This window comes from Amaranthus tricolor, chromosome 17 (genome assembly GCF_026212465.1).
Source record: "Amaranthus tricolor cultivar Red isolate AtriRed21 chromosome 17, ASM2621246v1, whole genome shotgun sequence".
NCBI classification, from domain to species: domain Eukaryota; kingdom Viridiplantae; phylum Streptophyta; class Magnoliopsida; order Caryophyllales; family Amaranthaceae; genus Amaranthus; species Amaranthus tricolor.
Window position 1 is genome coordinate 11,203,817 of NC_080063.1, and position 23,999 is coordinate 11,227,815.

The 23,999-nt window shown below is 33.8% G+C and overlaps 1 protein-coding gene across 8 annotated transcripts; it reads left to right on the forward strand.

Annotated features, from left to right (window-relative positions):
- The first annotated feature begins 918 nt into the window (after window positions 1–918).
- LOC130804807 (protein unc-13 homolog) lies at window positions 919–23,040 on the forward strand. Of its 8 annotated transcripts, none has more exons than XM_057669408.1 (26): window positions 919–1,348; window positions 1,443–1,507; window positions 3,584–3,854; window positions 4,087–4,153; window positions 4,283–4,433; window positions 6,080–6,247; window positions 7,673–7,765; window positions 7,890–8,087; window positions 8,185–8,286; window positions 8,603–8,821; window positions 9,358–9,432; window positions 10,151–10,237; window positions 10,328–10,513; window positions 10,626–10,784; window positions 11,098–11,190; window positions 13,896–13,967; window positions 14,846–14,963; window positions 16,865–17,037; window positions 18,303–18,387; window positions 19,049–19,195; window positions 19,759–19,865; window positions 20,203–20,280; window positions 20,357–20,452; window positions 21,431–21,526; window positions 21,627–21,810; window positions 22,272–23,040. In XM_057669408.1, the coding sequence occupies exons 1-26, from the start codon at window positions 1,156–1,158 to the stop codon at window positions 22,415–22,417; spliced, it is 3,429 nt and encodes a 1,142-aa protein (XP_057525391.1). In that variant the 5' UTR covers window positions 919–1,155; the 3' UTR covers window positions 22,418–23,040. The 8 variants fall into 8 exon arrangements, 7 of the variants coding, with proteins under 7 accessions (XP_057525391.1, XP_057525392.1, XP_057525395.1 ...); XM_057669412.1 differs by having other exon boundaries at window positions 1,301–1,348; window positions 3,600–3,854; XM_057669409.1 differs by lacking the exon at window positions 10,151–10,237 and having other exon boundaries at window positions 930–1,348.
- Window positions 23,041–23,999: the final 959 nt, after the last annotated feature.

Sequence of the window (23,999 nt, forward strand, 5' to 3'; positions counted from 1 at the left end):
AGAACCATAAATCATAATGATCATGAAAAAGTAAACAAGAGATCGAAGTTGTTTTACCTTAGTAGTTTTGTATATTTGATCATACTTATCTTAATTTATAGAGAACATTAAAATATTATTATTTTGAATTAAATTATTTTTTTATTATTATTTTTAGGTTAGGTCATTAATTTTGAACGGGTTTGAATCGGCTCAACAAGTTAAGATTTTAATATTATTTGTTTATCATTAAATTTTTTCAAAAAAGTATTTTGTATAATTTTATGGCTTCAGCGAGAAAATTTAAACTTTAAGCACAAAAATTAATTAAAACTATTTTAAGTTATGAGTCAATATTTTCAAATTATTTTCTACTAATTTTTTAATATGATTTCTAACTAATTTTATGTTGGATTAAAATTTAAAAATTATTCCTAACCTCTACTTGTTAGTTAATTACTATAACTTTTCTTTAAGTCACTACATATAAAGTACTTCTATGGGTTGTTTAGCACCTGGAATTTGTAGGAGGAAATAAGATTTTAGCCTTAAAAAATATTTATGTTTTTATTTGTTTAAAGAGAATAAGGATGGAAAACGAGATTAAAACTTAAGGAAATCTCTATGAATAATATTTTGGGGAAGGTTGGATTTGAATTGTGACTTTGATTCTTATATTTTTCATTTATGTCTCTTTCAAGTCCTTAACATAACTAACAAGAGATAAGACCTTTTAATTTTAAAAATATTCTCTTAAAAGTCTTATATTAAAATTTCACAAATTTCATTTTCCTGAGGCAAAACACCCTTTAGTATATTTAAAAAAAATAATCCACTTTTTCCGAGAAAATTTCAAACTTTTTCCGAAAAATTTCAACTTTTGTAAAAGAAAAATTATTAAGCACCCTAGGGTGGTCCCACAATCACAAAGGTCAAAAAAAGAGAGGCAAAAGAGAAGGAAATCAAAACATGAGCAACGGAAAGGAAGGAGCCCAACTCACCGAGCTGGGTTTCTTTCACGAACGTTTCAAGTCTTCATCTCAAAAGCGTGTTGCACGCAATTATAGCAATACAACTTCCTCCATTTCTTCAGTATCCCAGTAGTTTTCCGCACTTTTCTGGCTTAATTTCAAAACCCCATTTTGTTCATCTCAAATTTCAAATGAACAAAAACAAATGAGTATGGATGAGCAAACTCATATGTTGTTGGAACACTACCGTCGTGATCGTCAGAAATTGTTACAATTCTTAATTTCATCCTCAAATTTAATCAAACAAGTTCGTTCATCTTCTGGGTCTACCTCTTCTCTTTCTGACATCAATCTGGACACTCTTAGTGCTGATTATGTCATTAGTTGCATCAACTCTGGTGAAGCTCTTGCTTGATTTTTTCTTTTTTTTTTTTGGTTTTTGATTTTTGGATTTTGAATTTGAGGTTGATTGATTTATGGGTTGTTTTGTAGGTGGTGTTTTGGATATTGCTGAAGCTACTAATAGTTTCTATCATGAATTAGCATACCCCACTGTGGTAAATGAATGAAAATTTGAAGTAATTGATTGGATTTTGTTTATTTGAAGGATTGATGTTTTTTATTGTTATACTGATTATTGGTGTTAATTTGCTGCATGTTGTGTTTGATGTCACTATTTGACCCAAAAAGCTCTGAAACATTGAGCAAACATGAGTTGGGACAATTTTAGATAGCAAGAAGTGATCAAAAAAAAAAAACACCTAGGAAACACAAAAGTGAAATGGTTGAGTAACCATAACTTTGAGTTCTCTCGCTAGAAAATAATATTTGTAGTTTAGTATGGTGTACCCTAGAATTCCAAAGAAATTGGTTGAATTGAAATGACCAAACCTAGAGTATGATATTTTCCATAGTGGAGGAAATGTGAACACTTTCCACCAAATTAGTTGGAAAAATTTCACAAAGGAGCTTTGGATATTTTGGTTATGGAGTGATAATATCCTTAAGGATTTGAGAAAGGACATGTTTGGAACAAGCTTGTTCGTGGAAAGTAGAGAAACTTTTGTAGGAGAAGAAGATTAAAGTAAGAATGTTTGATGTGGTGCATAAAACGGTGACTATAGGATCCTTTTATATTGGGGTTGAAAGATGCTTAATGATAATTGTGACAATTGCAAAGTCACACCTTTAGCCTTTCAGCTAACGTTGATAAATCTATGTCATGTCTATATCTCTTCATGTTCTTTTATGCATTTAGACACTAATACTTGTACTTTATCAATTAAAAATGCATACTCAAAGCCTCAAAATTATACTAAAAGTCTCATTAACTAAACCCCTCCTTGAGACTTTCGGTCTTCATTCCAACTAAACCTCTAAGCTTCTCAAACATGCCTTTTGGAAAGGTTTTGTTGAAAAATATCAGTCTCAAACAATGATTTTGTTCTTCACGTTTCTTTTCTACAATTCTTTCTCATTCATAGTACCGTCTTGATAGGTTTATCACAAGCTTATCAGTTTCAAGGTTGAAAATTCTAACCTTTAGACTTCAAACTATGACCAAGAAAGATGTCTTTCTTTTCCTTGTCATCAAATTGCTCATCTTTTTTACTAATATATTTGAAAATGCTTAACTGGACGATGACTCAAAAGGTGTTATATCCTTCGATGCATTTGTGAAGCCTCAATTTCGAAGATAAACCGAAGTGAAAACATCTTCTTTCTAATACCTCTTTGGAAGCCCCTTTTCCACAAGCATTGATTTAGCCATATCTATCATAGTGTGATTCTTTCTTTTAGAAACTCCATTTTGTTGTGGTGTATAATCCAGTGTAATTTGGTGTTCATCATCTTTATCTTTACAAAACTTGTTGAATTCTATTTATAATTTGTACCTTTGTCACTTGATCACTTCTTTTGATGGTTTTAACTTAGAGAGAGCTCTGATTCTCCACATATTTCTTCTACTTGTGAAAAATGCTGAAAACTTGTGATCTTTCTCTCATGAAAAATGCTAAAAGCTTGTGATCTTTCTCTCATGAAAAATGCTAAAAACTTGTGATCTTTTGAAAAAGATGATGGAGTACTTTTATGACCTTCGAACTTAAAAGTGATATATGCAAATCTTTAATCACTCTACTTTCATTTTGAACTGGTCTCATAGTTGTTGAATACTCCTCCATTTCACTCAATTTGCACCGAAAATTACCTTTTTTGGTTGTCCCATTGATTTTGTTGCATTTCTATCTTTGTTATAAGCCACATTCTCTGTCTCAATCTCATCCGCTCACTCAATCTCTCTTTTTTCATCTCATCCATGCATTTTTGTTCTTCCACTTGTTTTTTTGGGTTATTTTCTCACTATAACCAACTAAAATTAAATATTGATTCATACCCACTTTGAAGGAAAATTAGTGGGACATAGCAGTAGCTCTTAATAATTAAAATTTCCCTTCTAGAAATACTTTTTGCACATTGGGTAGCAGAATTTTGAAAGTTAATTGGACTTGTGAACCCACAACTCATTTTACAAGCATTTCCACATAGTCATTTGCACTGCTCATTGAAATTTCTTTACAATTTTGTTGCTTGCAGCACTTATTGAATGCATAGTGAAATTTTGCCTAATGCAGATCCATTCTCAATCAGGGAATTCCTTTTTTACTCTGTCTCAAAACCAATTATCCAAATCACCTCCGAAACGTCGACCTCCTACTGCTTATGTCAATGATAGAACTGATGTTGCATCACAATCATCGTTCCAAGTGGAACAAATATCTAAACATAAAGTTGCGTCAAGGAAAGCTGACAATGGGTTCAAGGTTGAAAACGTCATGACTAGACCCGCAAAATCATCTGAGAATGGCGTTGTTCCTATCTTAGGTTTACCTCACTTACAAACAGGTGTGGTGCTAACATATTTTATGTACTTCATTATAAGGTCTTGTATAAAATCATCAAAACTACATTATTATGACTCATTAAAGGTTTCTATTCTCATTTGCTACCCTATTTGATGTTTTGTAATGCGAATCCTTGTTTTGTCATGATAATTTTACTTCCCATCTACTTTACCTTTAATATCATGGGGTTCTGCCATTTAGACAACTCATATATAGTTCTAGGGTTTCTGAAGGATTGTCTGACGAGGACTTGCGGGAGTCAGCTTATGGAGTTCTGGTTGCATCTCTAGTCTTTTCCGGGTATAAAAATTTAACCCTCATTTTCTTGTGTAAAGTTCTGTTTGCTTCTTGAATTAAACTGATCCTCTCTTCTTACATAATGCTTTGCATTGATAAGATTGTCATCGACCTTTTGTCTTCATATTATAGGATTGAAGTTGTAAATGAACAAGATCGAAAAAAGGAAAGGAGCTCAAATATTCTAGCTGGTTTGAAAGTAAAAAAGAATAGGGAGATTTTGCCAGCCCATTCTCTTGATAGAAATTTGGAATTACTTAATATCATACGCAGTCAAATGGAGGCAAGTGTTTTTTGCATCTTCTCTTTTGCATATATTGTGATTTGGAGCTTGTGTCTGAATTTCATTTTGTCAAAGGATCTTTTATTCTTTCAATGAAATGCTTCTTGTCATCTTGTGTATCTTGTCTTGATTATAAAATTAAGACATTTAAATTGTGTATGCATATTACATGTTGCAAAAAAGGTGCATCGCTTTGCATCGATTGCGTTGTAACGGTTTTAAAAAATACGACTTGATGTTTTTCGCGTTGTAAAGGTGTAAAAAAATAGTGTTTTGGACCGTATCAAGGAATATCTCATACTTTCGACCGATAATTAGGAATCACTTCTGTTATCGCATCACCGATCGGTTACCCCTATCACGGTTTTGCACTATGATGCACAATTCTCTATTTTTAAAGACTAACACCATCGTGGGTAACTGGTAATAATTGGTAGTGATGGGAACAAATTCTTAGTGTAATCCTAAATGGAAATCCTCATCCTATTGTCAAGCGTCATCTAACAAGGGTTTTTCTTCAAAAATGTCCAATCCCACACAATAACATCTTCCCCAGTGTTAATGAATTGAATGAGATTGTATGAAGAAAGAGATATGTTTAGAGTTGGACAATCATACATGGATGATTGACATGGGATTTTCCTTGTAATATAATGCTAATGTATTTGCTCTATTTTTGAGGAGTAAGGACTACTATATGGATCATTAAAAGAAATGGGATTCAAGTTTGACAAGGGAGCAGAACTTTTAATATGGTATTATTGGGGTTCGCGTACCATTTTTGCAGATATAGCTTTTAGACAAACAACTAAATATAATCATGTCAGTGGGTTATTTTAGCAGAAATTTTTGAATAGTTTCTTATGTATATCACTTTTCAAAACAAGAATCTTCTTCAATTTCTTTTTAAAACTACAAGACACTTTCTACTAGTTGGTAGAATGAGGCGAAAATAGTATAGTGAATTGCTGGATTAGCGCTCATTATTTTTGACTGCTTGCTCTCAAAAAGCATCTTTGTTCCTCTTTCTTTATGCCCTCCCCTTTAAGTAGTTTGACCTTGCTCTTATAGTCTAATGAGCTATGTTTGAATTTTTTGGCTAAGTTTGAGTTGGAGTCATGACAACGAGCTGTATGATAGGAAAATGTCCCTGATTTTTCTTGTGACATTATATTCTGGAATATTCCTTTTCATATAGTCTTATAAATTCCTCTTTACTCTGCCAGTCTCAACTGTTGGTCAATCATGAGAATACCTGACCACATTTTGAATGGAAAACTACTCTCTTGGCTGGGCTTATTGAAATGGGAAGATTTTACCATATTTGCTGGTTTGAAGAAATAATGAAATTTGTGTTTTCAAGCTATTTGTAATTTTTAAATGTGAGAACCTTGATAGGTTGGCTGTTGGGCTTCCCTTGGACCACTAGATAGTAGATTATATGATTGCCAGTTTTAATACTGTGTTAGTTTTCCCGTGCTAGTGAAAATATTTCAAGTTGACTGAACATGATCTGTTCTTGAATATGGCAGCCTTTAAACTGTTGTTTGTTCCATTTCCTGCTTAATTGGTATGCTGTAATAATGTGGGTACAAATTGATGTTCAGCACCTTGTACTGCATCTCTGATAAGTACTGCTTGTCTAGGTTGCAGTGGTGATGGATTCATGCATCAGGCAAAGCCTGACAAGACGTGCTTCTAGGGCATCAAGTGGACAAATTGATGTTTTGAACATTGTACTCGGCCTTGTTAAAAGCATTTCCAGATCAAGTTTTCCAAATGAAAAGTCCTATGTTCAGTGGAAAAATAGACAGGTAAATGATTGAGAAGTGCATGTTGTGAACATCTTAGTTTACATCTTGAATCTAGATGCTTGTCCATGATAGAGGACCTTGGTTTGGAATCGGGATTTAAAGCAAACAATGGCACTAGTTATATACGTTTATGTTAAGACTCAGGCCATTAGTTCATTTCTATTAGCAAGCTATCCTAAACGATTATTGGAAAGAATATATTTTGAATTGAGATTATTGAGTTTACGACACATAATTTGCGAAAGTAATTTATGTAGTTTCATTGATAGGGACACTTTGATTATTTTGAGCTTTTAGACTTACGTCATTTGGATTGGAAGGCGAATTTGCGGCACGTTGTATTTTCTCTATCTATTTGGGTTCTGGTACTAGTAAATGTACGAGGTTTTTCTGGTTGTGACATACCCTAATAGATGAAATTTGAAATGATGACATAAGAAAGAGTCTTGGAGTAGTTTTCTTGCATATGTTGAAGACAAAATGAGATAAGATCATTTACATGATTACAGCACTGGTTTGAAAAATGAAAGGTTGGAACTTTAGGAACTTAGAAAAGGAAAAGATAAAGCAATGATGACGTGGATAACAAGAGTGAAGAATGGCATAAAGAATTTAGATTTTCTGGAGGATATGACTATCAACAAGAATGAATGGAGGACCAGAAGATATAGGATGATCGTTGGAGTTGATATTTTTAGTTCTAGTCTTGTAGAAGGGTTTGATAGAGTCATATAAAGTATAATCTTTATTAGAAACAAGTTCCCATGTTTTTTTGCTTTACTTATGTAGCCGACCCCATATTGTTGGGATTGAGACTTTGGCAGTGTTATCGTTGGTGCATATAACTCTTCTAGTTCATGCTCACGAGGCACTACATGGTATGTGGCTGAGATGATGGAGCATTGATTATTGATTTTCTTTTCCTTTTCTTATTTTTGTGATGTTTGTTTGACTAAAGTAAAAAAATGAAAAAGAAAAGAACGTGACGCATATTGTAATTCAGTTGAACATTTAAGAAGCCAGTATTTTTTGATAGAAAGTTAAAAGCTTGAGTTTTTTTTTAATCAAGCATCCACCTTCTTGCATGTTTTTTAATGTGTCATTGCCTCATTGGCTTCAATGGTTGGTGACCTAGGTGGACAGAAACCAAATGTGTTTGTAGTCTCCTGTGTCTCACTCTGAGATTCTGAGTAGATATGATGATTGGTTCTAGACTTCTAGTACAATAGTTAGGGAAGTCATTAGTAAGTAATTGAGTGACAAAAACTAATAAGAACGTGGATGGGAGGATTATTGTCGTCATCTTAACATCCTTTTTGGATGACATATTAACTGATATTACTGGAAAACTATGAATAATTGATTGTGTTCTTCTTATAATGACTGTTCAAGCTTGCCACTTTCTGATTAACTTGTATGGCACAGGCAAATATCTTGGAAGAACTATGTTGCCATGGCCATTTGACGACCGAATATGCAACTATCAAGTACTCAATAGGAAAGATCAGAAATGCTAGGGTATGGACTATTGAATTTGAAGCTATGCAATTTTGATTTCAACATTTCTTTTATGGAAGTGGGTAGGTGCATATTTTTTGTAAATGTTTGTCTTTTTTATGAATGCACTTGTTAAACTGTTCAGGAATGGGATATGATGTCTCCCAGTGAAAGAGCTGAGATTCTATCTTCCATCAGAGACTCGGCTTCAAAAATTTCTCATAAGTCTAGAAATGAAGATGGAAGCTACGATTTGTCCAGTGATCACCATTTGAAAGTTCGTCTTTACGAGAATCTGTTGTCTTCAGTGTTTGATATCCTCGAAGAAGGACAAATTCTAGTGGTATCGTTTTTGCTCAAATTTTGGATTCTCGCCTTTTCTTTTGGTGTTGTCTGCAAAGTTTTGAATTTGAAGCTGAAGTCCTGCTCTACTTCTATAGGAGGCAAATGAAATTTTGAAGCTCGTCAAATGGACCTGGTCTATTCTTGGAATCACTCAGATTATTCACGATGCATTGTATAGTTGGGTTCTATTCAAACAGGTATTTTGCATATCATTGTGGCTTCAAATTTGATTGAGTTAACATCTTAAAAGTCGTCTCAGGATTAAGCCATAATTTCTTTCTGAAGCCTATATTATTTGTATTGCCAATCACTTGGAACAAAGTAAAAGATTCTGGAAGTGAGAATCCTGGGGAAACTTGTGAGGTCAAGTGTATTGCTACTACTTCTGTAGAACAAATATAAGCTGTTTGCATTGGTTATTTTGTATTCATGATCAAAATGAACTTCTATTGAGCATATCATTCCTCAAAATCATAGTATTTATTTAATCTTCTGAGCCTTCTTCTTCTGAAGTTTGTTCAAACAGATAAGGAAGATCTACTGGAGTACACTACTATACAGACGCAGAAAGTTTTAGCTACTGAATCCTTTTATGAAGGAGGGGAATGTTTTCTGTGTACAATTGAATGGCGAGAGAGTTTGGTTAAACTAAATTTGGTTCCTGCTATATTTATCTTGATGAATAGGTGGTGTGATGAGAAACTACTAAATTATCATGGGCATTTTAGTCAGGTTAGTTCTTACTATTAGTTCATCATCATCATCACTTTTCACTCATAAGATGGATGTCTGTTGCATGTTCACTTTTTCATGCTTGAACAGCAGAAACGTTCTTAATGCCTGATTTTTTAACTTTCTTTGCTATATTGTTAAAACTTCAATATCTATGACTATTGTCCTGGGCTTTAAATTAATATTTTTAATATTTGATTTTACTAAAAGGTACATGGGACCTCACTTTTCTTATTTCAGGATGGCCAGAGGGGGGCATCTGCCTGTGGGGTGGGAGTGGGTGGGGTGGAAGGCAGGGCTTTGGAGGGTGGGAGGGAGGGGTGTGTGTGTGTGTGTGTGTTATGGATTTGAACCTTCTTCATGCAGGTGGGAATGGGAAGGTTTGCGAGACTACCATCTCATCCAACTTTAAATGCGTATTTTTTTGTCGTCATTTATTTTTATGTTAGCCTTCTCTGATGGAATTTGATTACAATATATATTGGTGCATAGCACCTTCTCATATGCTTTGTCCTAACAATAAGCTAACTTCCCAGGAATCATCTAAGTTTAAGAGCATACTGTCCTTTGCAATGACGACTGCTGTTCTTGATCTCGATGAATTTGGTGAGGTTAGTGATCACTTGTTGCACACATATGTGTGTGTGTTATCTTCCTTTCGCTTCCTTTGGCTTTATCTTATTGGCTGGTGGGGGGATTGGCAATTTGGTATATTGATTGCTTCTTTAAATTTATTAAATGGTTTTTAACTCAAGTTTATGACGTGAGTTACGGATGTTGCAGATTTTTAGTATAGATCAACTCTGCAATCCGTTACTGACTTTTGAGAAATTCAATGTCTACTGAACTGAGTTTGATACTAAGGTCCTGTTCTTCTCATGCCAAAAATCAATTCTAATCAGTTTGATCTGTAGAAGCTAATTTTGAATAATTAAATTAGTTTTGATTCAGTAAACATCAGCAACTTAAAAAAAAAAGCAATAAGGAACCAAATGAGATATGTTTTAATCAGTAAACCAGTAAATTCATTTTAGTTGGTAAAAAAAAAATCAATATTAGTAAAATAAAGCCAAAGGGCATAATGTGTAAATTATATTATTTTATGGGGTAAGCTTGCTGGCCATTTTGTATTCCTATGATCCTATCTTGATTAAGCTTACTTTTTCTTTGAATTTCTGCTAATTCTTTGGTTCCAAAGCAAATTTTTATCAGAAATAAATTCGTTGAATTAATTCATGGTCTTGAGCTTACTCAAAATCTCCGCAGGCTCTTAGTGCTACATTCTGAGATGACTTTTTTCACTTGCAATGTCTTTATTTTGTTACCCAGTTAACTAAACCTGATGGTTTGACTAAAGATACTTTGAGAAAGTCAAAGATGTATGTTGAGTACTCTGTTCAAGCAGCATACATGCGAGTGAGTCTGAATGCTTTGTTATCCCATCTTTTATATAATTCATTGTAATTGTTGATGAGTTGGATTTGACACAGTTTTTCCTTGACAAAGGTGCTTGATTCCTTGGATCTCAAAGCTAATTTAGAGAGGACGCATCCTTTAGCGTTGCTCGCAAATGCCGTAAAATTGATTGCGGAAAAAGAGTCTGCTGTATTCTGCCCTGTATTACATACATGGTGTTCTGAGGCTGGAATGATTGCAGCCACATTATTGTATCAACTCTTTTCTGAAAGATTGGTATTTGAACAAATTATAATTGATACTTATCCATTTATTACTATCTTTTTTCTGTTTTCGATGATTTCAAGTTATCTGATGTGGTCCTCTGTCTTCTTCCCTCAACGAATAGACACCATTTATTCAAGGCATATCAAGTCTCTCACAAGATGTCAAAGTGGTTCTTTCCGCTGCTCATATGCTTGACCGGGAATTGTCTCAACTCTATTATTTTAGCTATAAAGGGAACCACTTAGATCAGCCTTTGAAAGTTGATTTGGACCATTTTCAGGTGAGAGTTGTCATGTCTTCCAATCTAGGAATTGTCTCAACTCTATTATTTATTAGTTGTTCTTTTCATCTTGTTTTTCTCCAAGATTCTGTTCCTTCTTAAGTTTATTGTATGAGGAGTGCTGATTGAATTGTTGGAGTTAGTCGTCTACCTATGTACCCATGCATCGTGTGTGTTGAATGTTAACATCGTCACAACCATTTTTTTTATCTAGATTTTTGCAAAATTGAGAAAGAAGGGCTTAATAATTATATACTTGAAAGATTTGGCCAAGGAATGTGTCATCATATTCATCTCTAATTTGATTTGGCAGATTGGAGAAGTCTCTGCTTCAATTATTCTTGATTGGTTAATATCTCAACATGCATATATACTGGACTGGATTGGTCGTGCTTTTGATCTTGAGGTTGGTGCTCTTAGCAATTAGCTCATATTATAGTTTTATGAATGATATAACTAAATTATCATGGCTACTACTAGTCTTTAGGTATACTTAGGTGTACTTCCTCTGATTTTTAATAGTTGCTACACTTCTGTTTTTCGCACACGATTTTAATCTTTAATATCTTTAATTTCATATCATAAAAAATTCTAAAAAGTTAATATCATGAAAATATGCATTAAGACGAATCAAACAAGATCCCACTTGACTATGTTTTACATTATACATGGAGAAACATATACCAAATAAGATCAGTTGACGAACAGTAGTTGTTACAGGAACTGTAGCAACTATTAAAATCCGGAGGAAGTATTACTTTTTTCTAGCACCTTTTTTTCTTTTTTTTTTTTTACTTATTGTGTATTATATTCCTCGCATGTCTCTAAAAAGCAACTCACTTTTCTTACCTGGTTTAAGCTGAGATTGCATACATATAGACCTCTTGGCTTTTCCAGCGGCCTCACTAGGTAGTTATTTTTGTAATCAATGGATAATTCTTCAAGTGGAGAATGATTTTTTGATGAGTGAAGACCAGGAAGGAAAGGAACATAAAGTCTAATTTTAAAGGCATTATTGGTGAATATATTATGTTTCTTTGTTTCTATAAATCCATCTAGGAAAGTTAATGATAGTCCTTAGTAATCATACGACATGAAAGTTAAAATATTGAGGATAAAAGACAGGTTTTGGTGATATAAAAATATCAACTTTGACATGCAGTACATGGTGGCTTCTAAGCGAGTCATTTTTTGCTTGGAATCATACCAGAATTGAAGGTGTGTTTAGCTGGAGACACATGGTAACATGCAGTACATGAGGCATATCATCATCTATGATCTTTAGGGCCTTCAAGTACTTGTGCTCTCGCTTGAGCATGTTTAAAGAAGAGAAAATCGGCTAAAACCATACACATTCAACTTGAAATTTATAAGTAGCAGCTTACATCAGCTGCAGCAGCGGGTCATTCCATTATTACCCAATCTCTGACCTAGGTGGCTCAACCAAGTTGGGGTTATGGCATAAAGCAAAAATAAGGCTGCGTTGTATCGCATCACTGTACTATAAAGGGTTTCAAATTTACTGATCGGTATTACTTGCATCGTAAAGGTGTGAAAAAACCCACGTTTTAGGCCGTTCCTCTTCCAAGCTATATTTCATGGTTTAGGCCTGCATCATCCCCGTTATTGAATTTTTGCACTGTGGGTTATGGGGATCAAATGTACTTGACCACCCCTTTGTAATAACAAAAAGCTTGTTCCCATTTTCTCTTGGTTGCAAATATCATTTACAACTTCACATAAATAATAAGCGCGCACATAAGTAGCTTAAAATGCAATAATAAAAATACTTGAAAATGAAACCATAAATATATTAGGGAAAGAGATTATGACATTAGCTATAAACTAAAATTTATTATGGTGAACATTACTCTTGCCTATATACTCCCAATGTGCCTTGGTAATTTTCCCAATGCCGCTTTTGGTGGGTTTATATATGGATGATAGATCTACTTGGACCCTAACTCAAACTGAAGTTTCAGCACTCCAAAACTTGATCGAAGAGTTTATGTGGTAACAATATTTATAATTGATCAACATATTGCATAAATAAGAAACTTGATTTTGGAAACAATAATAATGTACACTTTTTGCATAACAAATCAATCAGTTGTAAAACTTAATGTCATTGGTTATGATTATACATGTCAATTTTTGACCTGACCCATATTTGACCCAATACTTGACCATAAATTATTGGGTACCTATAGGTTTTGATTTGTAACCCAAAAATAACCCGACCCGAACTTTTGAAAATTTTGAAAAATAACCCTACCTTAACCCATACCTGACTGTTTTGACCCATTTTGTCAAAAATTTTTGGTTTGCGTCATTATTTTTTAGTCTCGATGCACTAGATTTCGGTTAATGTTTATATTTAGAGAATTTGAGCTAATACTTCTTTTCGGAAACCTTAAAAGCGGTATATTGTTCATTTAATTTAAGAAAATATTTTTATAATAAAAAATTACTCCCTTCGAACCATTTTAGTTGTCCCATTTCCTTATTTGGCAAAGTCATTTTAGCTGTCACATTTCTATTTTTGTCGATCTTTTTTTACCTAAATATCCTTGGTTCATACACGTAATTACGAATATACCCCCATATACCTTACTTACCCAACTACCCTTTACTACTTACCCTTCACTACGTACCCTTCACTGTTTACCCTTTTTAATGGACCCCACACCATCCTTAATAACCGTGCCCAAGCAAATGGGACAACTAAATTGGTTCGGAGGGAGTATTACATATTTATTTAGTAAAAATTTGAATGATAAATATTTCAGAAAAATCCTTGACACGTTGGGTTGACCCGAACCCGAATCCATATGAAAACAACCCAACCCAAAACCTTCGTTACCGACCGTTTCAACTGGTGTGTTATAACTTAAATTATTATCACAATTTCATTTTCATAAGCATGAGAATTCATATTAGGGGTATAATATTTTTTAGAGTTGCATTAATATTATCTCCATTGAAATTACCATAAATATGTTTTAACATCACCAAATTGATAGTCTGTTATAGTTGCATCTATTGATATATTGACAGGCAAGTACTAAGGGTTTGGAAAATATAAGTAGTATTTGGACTTTCATGATGCAGGAATGGGAACCTTTGTCAACTCAACAGAAACACGCTGTATCCATTGTTGAGGTTTTTAGGATGATTGAGGAGGTAAAGAAGCCTTTTATTCATTTTCTGGTTTGCTTTGTAATTCTGGCAGTAGGTTTGATAGACTTTTGAGGCTAGTATTTGGTTTCTTTGTGGAAATTTGTGTGAAACTTTTTTTTAGTTATACATCCTTTCACTGGGTTGCATTTAACCTTCCCAGCTTTCACTTGTACTCAAAACAGTTCCATCCTTTTTCTAGTACAAGCACCAGTTTACAATCTGACCCACTATGAATGTAAGGTGACCAGTTTGAGAATGAAATAAAAGAATGAGACTATTCTGGAATAAGCTAGAAGTGGGACCATTACTAGAGCAGTATTAGGTTCATTTAAAACAAACAAGTTTTCTTAAATTTTATGCCAATTGTTATAAGTGATTGAGTGTGGTTGAAAGGAGGGAATATCACCAAGTAAAACCAAAGACAAGGCCATGCAAGTGGGGCCATGAACATATTATCAATGTTTTGATCTGTATAAAAATTTTGGGCTGCTGAAGTTGCATTCTCTCTTTACCTAACTTGAAGTTATTGCCCCTGATCAATTTGGTTGCTCCTGGTCACAGAAAGGTTGCACCTTAAAACCGGTAAATCTGAACTCTTAAGATGAATGCACATTGCCGAATTTAAAGACCTAATGCCAAGAGGAAAAAATATAACTGACAACCATGAAGGATTGGAGGGGAGGGGGGAGGGGGTTTCCAACAGGATTCTTGGTAATAGTTACCAAACACTGAAATTCAGCATTAATGTAGTCGTTTCCCTATTTTTTTGTTTCCTCATCTTGGTATGTTGTGTGCGTCTTGCTAGTTCAAATTGACATTTCCTTGTAATGCTATTTTTTGTGCAAAATATTTTTTGTTTGACCTGAAAATTTTCTTGGCAGACTGTGGATCAGTTTTTTGGGTTGAAGCTTCCTGTTAATATCACACATTTACAAGCTTTGCTTTCTCTGGTTATTCACAGCTTGGATGCTTATCTTACTAAAGTTCTTGGCCAATTAGGTAATGTAGTTTAATCTCAATTTGATGCTTGCTTTGTTATGTTGTGTAATTTTTATTGCGCAAGGCATCCCGTGTTCAAATAAGGCGTCTTGTGCAAATGACAAGACAAATGACCAATATCTTGATTCTACAAGGTTAGGCTAAGGTTTAAAAAAACAAAAGCTGATATTTCACATATTAATAGCAAGGCAAGTTTCATTCCCTTTTAACAATCTTGAAAGAGGCATTTTTTGGAGGGGGGGAGGGTTCCCAGTAAAGCTTGCGACCCCATTTAGAAAGTAATGGAGCTTATATTACACATAATGAATTAGGACTGACCTCAATCTTAAGACAAGAAAGAAGTTTGTGAGATTCTTCTTGCCTTGCAGAAAGGTCGACAGAGATGTGCTTCATGTTACATTGCACTTGGCAGAGGTCAGAAGTGGCTGTTTTAACGAGCTCATACCAGAAATTCACACCCTAAACCCACTTAAATTTTGCCAAAATGTCTTTTGAAAAGTTCTTAGGGGGTTAATATGGATGTTTAGTTGAAGTGCTGCCAAATATGTTGCAGATGTTTCTGGAGTTATTGGGGGTTAGGAAACGATGTTTATGTTTTGTGTCATGTTCACTTCTTTGGACTCTTTCTCTGATCCAAAAAATAGGGAGTACTCTTGCTGTTTCATAATACACGGTGACTATGCTCTTCAAAGTTGAAGTTAAATTACTAAATACCAATTTTTCTTTCAGATATTGATAGGATTCAAGGGAAAATGGGTTTCCAATATTTCCTTATTGTCTTTTCATGCGTTCAACTTCAAAGGCACAACTTTGACTGATAACATCTTTAATTGAACAGTAATAAAAATATTCAAAATTAATAATTTGAAGATACATATTGAAGGTAAGGTGAGAATATCCTACATGATACCGGTGAGTAAAATAATACGGTCAACACTTTTTCTCAGTCACGAAAAGGTTCAAGTTGATGATATTTAACCTTTAGAAAGAAAGTGAGTACTTCTAGTATGGAAAAATATAGTACTTCGTAGTCCCACTAATTTTGCTACGGTTGGGAAGATTTGATGTGGTTTCTTGCAATGGAAGTATAACTCGAGAATAAGTGAATGAGAGGAATGTATGGACGCAATGTTTAGATGGATCGAATTTGTGAACGAAATTAGGAGAAAGAATGTGGGGCCACATTGCTATATGGTGTGTTTGGTAAATGACTTTTTTATTAGTTTCTTGGTTGACTTTTGGCTTTTTGCCGGTCAAACAACCAAAAAGAGTTTGATAAATGATTTTAAGCCAACTGAAAAGCTGGCGTTTATGCCTAAACCAAAAGGATACTATGAGTAGCTTTTTTGTTGGCTTTTTGCTTTTTGACCCACTTTTTCTCTAATAAATTGCCAACCAACAATTACTTTTTACCTAACACCTCTATAACCGCTGGCTTATCAACCAATACTTTTAGTTGGTCAAAATGGCCAAACAAAACTGTAGACAAAAATAAATATGTAGCAAAATGTGTGGGACAGCCTAAAAAATATTGAAGCAAATTGAGTGGGACAATGGAGTATCATGGTAATATTGTGGCTTTGGCCTTTGAGTGGGACAACGGAGTATTATGGTAATGTAATGTTTGTTTATATATATAAAGAAAAATGAAGAAATCAATTTCCACAAAAAATACAGGAGCACCTTATATTTTGCAATGGAGCATAGTATGTTTATTTTGAATTATATATGTGTGGCTTGAAGAACATTTGTATTTCTAGGAACCTAATGATTGATATCTCTATACAACCATTTTTATTCATTTTATCCTTTTATCTCTAATGTTTTTCTTCTATATTTTATCATCATCGTTGTAACCTTTTCTTCTCCTTTCAATAAGTTTTTGTTGGTACTAAATGCAGTTGACAAAAACCTTCTCTACCCATCAGCTCCTTCATTGACTCGGTATGAAGAAACAACGATTCCGATGCCTAGGAAAAAGATGGTTGAGCTCAGAATATTGGATGATAATTCAACGAGTGCTCTAAAACAATTGACAGTATCCAAACTCTGCATTAGGCTGAACACACTTCAGGTGAGTATCATCTCACACATGAAGTGTTTTTGTGGAGAATATCTGTCACTGTGTTTTTGTGGAGATAAGCAACACCAATAAAAGGTCTCCATATGCATCTTTGTAAATGTCTCAAATAAAAAGTATAAAATTTGTACACAATGTATCACAAATTCACCAACACGCAAGAACTTCTTGAAAACACTCTCTTAACTTGATTAAACTAGAACACACTTTGAACAATGAATATTTGGTAGACAATGAGTTCTTTGGAATCTTGATATTAACTCTAGGAAATTGGATCTTTCCTTTGCGCTATTTCTCCCCTTGGTGCCTGGGATGAAAAATCCAGAAATACATCTTGAGATACAAAGGATTGCAGTCAGTGCACTATAAGAAAAGCAGAAAATTGATCTTAAGGGGTTGCAATTCATTTAATATCAACTTTAGATGATGATTTTAGGATGCTTTAAATGATCTTTGTGTGTGTGCGTGGTCCGTATTTATAGAGGATGATATGACATTATTCCCCAACAACACTAATAATGCTGTTCTCGTCAATGACATGATCCCAAAGAAACTACACATTTCTCAAAAAAATCAAAGCAATGAAACAAAAGTGTTTGTTCAAACGTAGCGGATGCTCCAACAAAGAGAAGCGTTTATTCAAAGAAAGTGGATGCTCCTACTAGGAGAAGCGGACGATTCACTCCGAGCAGACGCTCCAAGATTTTGAATATCATTCTGTTTCAATTTGAATATGAGTACTTCTATATGTTGTTTCATTTTAATTCCTCTTTGATGCTCAAGTATAGTCTAATTTTTTTCTGCTTGATCTTTGACAAATGTTTGTTCCACTTTTGGATAATATTTTCTTTATTTCAAGCAAGCTTCTTGATTCTGCTTTCATTTTTTCTCTATTTTAAGTATGTCCTACATTTTACATATTAGGAATTTAAAAACTTTGTTTTTGGGTATAGGCTAAGTATTGTGAACATAGCTTATTTCTGTTAATTGTGCTGTTTTCATTCTCTTCTTGTATCTGTTCCAAATTCTTGCAACTGAAGTTATTGCTATGGCTCTGTTTCTTATTTCAGTTTCATGTTAGTTTTTGCACTTGAATGCTTGTTTTTCTAGTTGTGTGTTTGCTGACTGATTCTACGGATACATTTGCTCAATTTAGTTTTGATTGCTTCAGTAGTTTAGTCCATTTTGTCTTTCGTACTTGCTATTGGTTATTGGTGTTTATGACATTGGCCTATTAAATCTCTTCTTTGTCTATGCAGTACATAAAAAATCAAGTCATTTTGTTAGAAGATGACATGAGGAAATCATGGGGACTTATTAGGCCTTTTGTGAAGCGAAGATGGTGTAAGTGCTTGCACCTATCTTGATATATTCTTGCTTGATACCTTTGTTATAGGACAAACAGGAGAGCTCACCCAAAAGACTTAGCCTATTAGGTGAGAGAGCCCATTTGCCTATAAACCCCACATCAATTGCATTCCAAACCGATGTGGGACAAGTCCCATACCTTGCAATGGACCATAACAACCTCACTTATAATTTTTGTTTTTCTGGCACTTGCTGACTATGTTTCTGTTTTGGAACGTGGGCTGCATCATGTTTGCCTACATTTTCTTTGAACAACCAGTGATTGATTTACCTTTAATGGGGGAATTCATAATCTAAATTGACTTTATGCATGTGATGTTAATAGCTCATTGTGTTCCTATTGTTGTTAAGCTAAAAGAATTTAGGCTGAGTGCATTCTTGGTGAATGTCAAGAATTCTCTGTTTTGATTGCGTTTATGTGTCTCTCCACTGCACATTTACAATTTTCTCACACATAGAGTAGTGATTGAGTAACATAAATGTTGGGAATTGATGTAAAAGTCAAGGGATAGTATGGGGACCTAAGGTTATCTTCTCATTTAGCTCAATATTCTTGGTCTGATATTATAATGTTGTGGATGTTTGGCTGTCAACCTTTTTCAACCACTTCACTTGATTATCTTTGTGTCTTGTACAGTTAACATTGTAGATGAAGTAGCTCCTGAGATCTTGGAGAGAACTATGTCAATGAGTAAAGAATCAATTGATGAGTTATTTGCTACAACATTTGATGGAATTAAAAAAAGTACTACCGATGCTATCTCCAAAGTTATTGATTTCACCGGTGAGACATTATCTTTCTAAGTGATTTTATCTGCGAGCAAATTCTAAATCCAAGTGTTTTGGAATTGTTTCTTCGCCAGACATGGAAAAATATCTATATTAGTGTGATAAAATTCCTCCAATGTAAAAAAACTAATTCTTTGTTAGTTTGTGGTCATAACCATAAAAGGTACATCTTATGGAAAAGAATACTACTTTGGGCTTTGAAGATGGTTAATAGTCGTTGAAATTTAACTTACCAACAGTGAAACTTCTATTAGTTTTTGTGTGTGTACGGTCTTCGTTACAAGAATGACCTATCATTTTCTTGCAATCTGTTTGAAAATCATTGTAGTGTATCTTTCATCATGTTACCATAGGGCTCTGTAATGTTTCGCATGATACTTATCTAGTTATATTGACTATTGATTGTTCTGGTACCCTGAAAGGGATATAATCTTAGTTTCTATACTCTCCCTAAAGATATGGAAGCTATGTGTTCTAAAATGGAATGTATAATAACTTATTTTGATATGAACATCGAGCAATGCAGGATTAGTTAACTCCCAGTTTTTGGTCATATAGGAACAAAAGCTCTGTTTTGGGACCTTAGAGAGAGTTTCCTGTTCCAATTATATTGTGGCGGTATTGAAAGAGCTCGTATGGATACAGTTCTTCCAAAAGTTGATGTTGTAAGTACCCTTGTTCAATGTGCATCAGGTCATCAAATCGTTTGCACTTCTTATTTATGTGATGTTGCACAATGTGTTTGCAATCAAAGGACAATCGGAAACAACTTATTTGTTAGTACAAGAGTTAGGTTGCGTACATCTTACCCCTCTCAAACCTCGCCTAACTGGGTTAATGGAATGTTCTTAAATCTGTATAAGGTTGATTTTGCAGCAGCTGTGGAAACGTTGCATTTATACTTGTTTATAGTGTTCCGTTTCCTATAGAGGACTTTTGTAAAACCCGGCCAAACAATTTGCTACTTGTGAGTGATATTTGAAGTGCGATTCATTTATGCAGGTACTGAATCAAGTTTGCGGATTAGTTGATGACTCTGTCAGAGACCCTGTTGTTTTAAGTATCTTTCATGCATCATTGGTAGGTCTGGAACTTAATTAATATTTTGCTGCGACTTTTTTTAGTCCATGCTTCTGATTATTCTTGTTTGGTTCAGGAAGGTTACCTTTGGGTATTGCTAGATGGAGGGCCTTCACGTGCATTTTCTGATTCAGATGTCAATTTGTTGGAGGATGATCTGAGAGCTTTACAGGTATTTGATGTCTTCTCTGTTGCAGTTGCAACTTTAGATATAACAGTAGTACAGTACTGAATGGGATCTTATCACATTATATTTCTTCCACAATGTTGAAGCATCTCTTTCATGTTTCTCTAGGATTGTTATTTACTAAACTATAATATTTCAAATGTGATGAGAAGAAAGCAATTTTCAGCTATCAAATATTACAGTATGCGATGAGAACGTCTTGATTTTCTACCCTTTAGAACCAATTTGAAAAGTATGTTAACAATTATGTCTCCAACTGAAACAACTAAAAGACATTGATCTGACGCATCTTATAAAATAATAACCAACTAGCAAGTTAATCTGTTATTTGACTTGGTCGATAAAAACGTGCAAACAGCTCCGACTCGAAAGTTTGACCCGAACCCGATCTGTGCCAAGTAAAATCGAACCAAATACTGACCAATAACAACCCGATAACTCAAATAATTGATCTTAAATCGATCTGTAATGAACTGATCCGACCCGAGCGTGACCCATCCGTAAAGTAACCAATCTGAAATCTAACCAAACTAAATGACACCCGACTGAAACCGATTTGATTACCCGAATGTACCTTTAAAAAATGTGTGTATTGAAGGAGGCAGAAAAGTATGTTTCAATTGTCGGGCCACATTCATATTTTCCAGTAGAATTTCCTGAAAATTTAGTAATTATCGAGTTCTACTGCCCACATCAACATTTTTTTGAGTTAGGTGTGCTACTATTTTTCAATCAATTTTAAGATTTGCAGTCAATATTACATAATTTGGACTTGAAAAACTTTTCTGACACACTAATATAAAACTCAATATTTTGCAAATAAAAAAAAAAAAAATTACGTAGTGTATTTTAGATATTATAGAATAATAAAAATAAATTTTAAATCACCCTTGACCTGTAATGTTACCCACTAAATTAAAATCGGTTGTTTTAATTGGTCTACTGTTATATTTTGTTTTGCAGGACTTCTTTGTGGCTGATGGAGAAGGCCTTCCTCGTTCTACAGTTGAGCGAGATTCGAAATTTGCTCATCAAGTCTTAAGCTTGTTCTCCCTTCAGGTTTGTGGATGTTATTGAAAATTCATGGCACATGATGGTGAACGGCGTAAAGGTGCTAATACTTGATTTGTTTCTGTACTTGTTTATTTGGTCATTGCAGACAAGTAGCATAATCCAAATGTTAATGACTGCAAGTGATCACATCTCAACTAGGGTCCAATCACGAAGTCATGGTCATAGATCTTTGGACAATGCTAATACTTTAATTCGGATATTATGTCACAAAAAGGACATTGAAGCTTCAAAGTTTCTTAAGAAGCATTACCGTCTCCCTCCATCCTCAGGTGATTCTCCCGTAATTGGATACAAAAGTGTAATCTAGCATAGTGATTTTCCGCAAGAATAGTTTTTGAAGAATAGCATAACTCAGTAGACCACGGTTATTGTTTGATGGTCACCAGCAATCTGCTGGGTTTTCTCTTCAATTTTGTCGACTCGGTTGCAGAATGCGCTATTTGGGTGCTAGGCTCGGCCCTTGCCCCCTCTCAAGTTTTGAATTTTCTCTAATGTGAATGAATTTTGGCCCCTTGACAAACTATAATCTAGTCTTTTGTCCCACCCTCACGTTAAATTTTGGTTTCGCCCCTGCGGCTGGTTGGTCCATTTACTCCTACACTATTGAAGATTGGTTAGCAGTTTCGTTTTATATTATAGAAGCAATTTTTTTGTTTTTATTTTTTTCAATTCGTGGCTTTATAATTTTGTTGGATAATGAGTGATTAGTAACTTATAACACTGTATCCAGAGTATGAAGATAATCCAAAGAACGAATCAACATTGAGTTCAGCCATCATAACAGATCTGCTGAAAAGAAGTGCGTCGTTTCGTTTCCCCGACACAGGACATAGCAGCTTCAAATCATTAAAGAAGAAATTTCAGGAAGGATGGTGATTACTGAACGACAGACATAACACAGGACATATGCTTTAGACAGCTGACGTTCTTTTATTTCAGAGACGAAATGGCTGATCGACATATCCAACAAGAAGCTATGCACAATTTGATTGTATCTGCCCGACAAAAGGTGATTAAATCGAAACTTGTGGGAATAAAGTATGCTCTGTATGGTTTTGACGTTCTTATTATCAGATGAGGTGGTCAGTAGTCAGTAAATTAACGTCTTGCTGAACTCCGTACGTGCTGAGAAATAGATAGAATTTACCTCCACAAAATCCCAGAAAAATCAACTGTTATTGGCAAAATCAGCTGAAAAACAAGAAGTGATCACAATTTAGAAATAGGGCAGTCCATTTGTTTGTTAATTGATTTTGCCAATAAGAGACCTGGGAAAATGGGTTAAGGATGACATAGGAGTAGCTTATGTATTTTTTCTTTTTTTTCAAATTTTGTGTAATGTTTTTTTCTCAATATTTTTTTTCAATTTTTGTTTATTTTAATGGTGAGTTAGCTTCACAAACGAGTTAGTTATCTTTTGCACTCTATGGGGATTTAAGTTATTGGATTTCCTTTGCCTGATAGTGTAATGTAAATTAGCAAACTATTTATTTATTATATTATATAGTCCGTGTAGTTTTAGGCAATAACTGACAACTAATATACAGAGATACAATGCTATTAACTGACAACATATAAATTTTATATTAAATCATATACTTATAGTTACAAATAAGTGTGTTGGTTAAATTTCTCTCAAAAAAAGTGTGTTGGTTAAATTAGTTAGAGTTTTTTTATATGATTCACATGAAAAATAACTTAATTCAACAATTTAATTATTAATTCATAAATTGTATTAATAAAAAATTGTTTCCCTCTTGATTTATAACTATAAAATCTTGATAATGTTAATTATTTTTTTAAAAGGTGAGAAGTTAAGCAAAAATACAATGAAAAAATTAAGATGGTGCGTTAATGTGAGTTTAATCCAGGCAAGAGGTGAAGACCAAAAAACAAGAAATAAAAAGTGTGAAAATGATGACATGGCCCACATACAAATTGCTGGTTTTGAAACCACATGCATGTTTGTCACTAAAAAAAAGACTACTATAAATTTTGTGGCGCCGAAAGATAATATGAAAAGACTTTGTTAGATGTAGTCAGCCAATCCAAAAGGGATACAAATAAAGGTAAAGAAAATAACGATTGATAATGAAATTATTTGAATAGAATAAAAAAAGAAAATGAAAAAAAATATGCAAATAAAAATTAAAAAATGTTAGTAAAATTGTTAGAAACTAAAAGTTAGATTAAAAAATATTGACAAATTTATAGGATATAGGAAGTATATTAATTATCATAGCCGATAGATACAGGTTGGTATTAATGTAATAATTATGGATCAAGCATTTAGTCATCGTAACAGGTTGGAACTTGTGCGAAATAAAATTATATGATAAATTATTTATAAATACTAGTGAAAATTAAGAAAATAATATTGTTAAACTATATTTAGCAATGTTGATAATTATCTTTTATTTTAAAACTTATATATCCAACGACATAAATAATAGTAAAC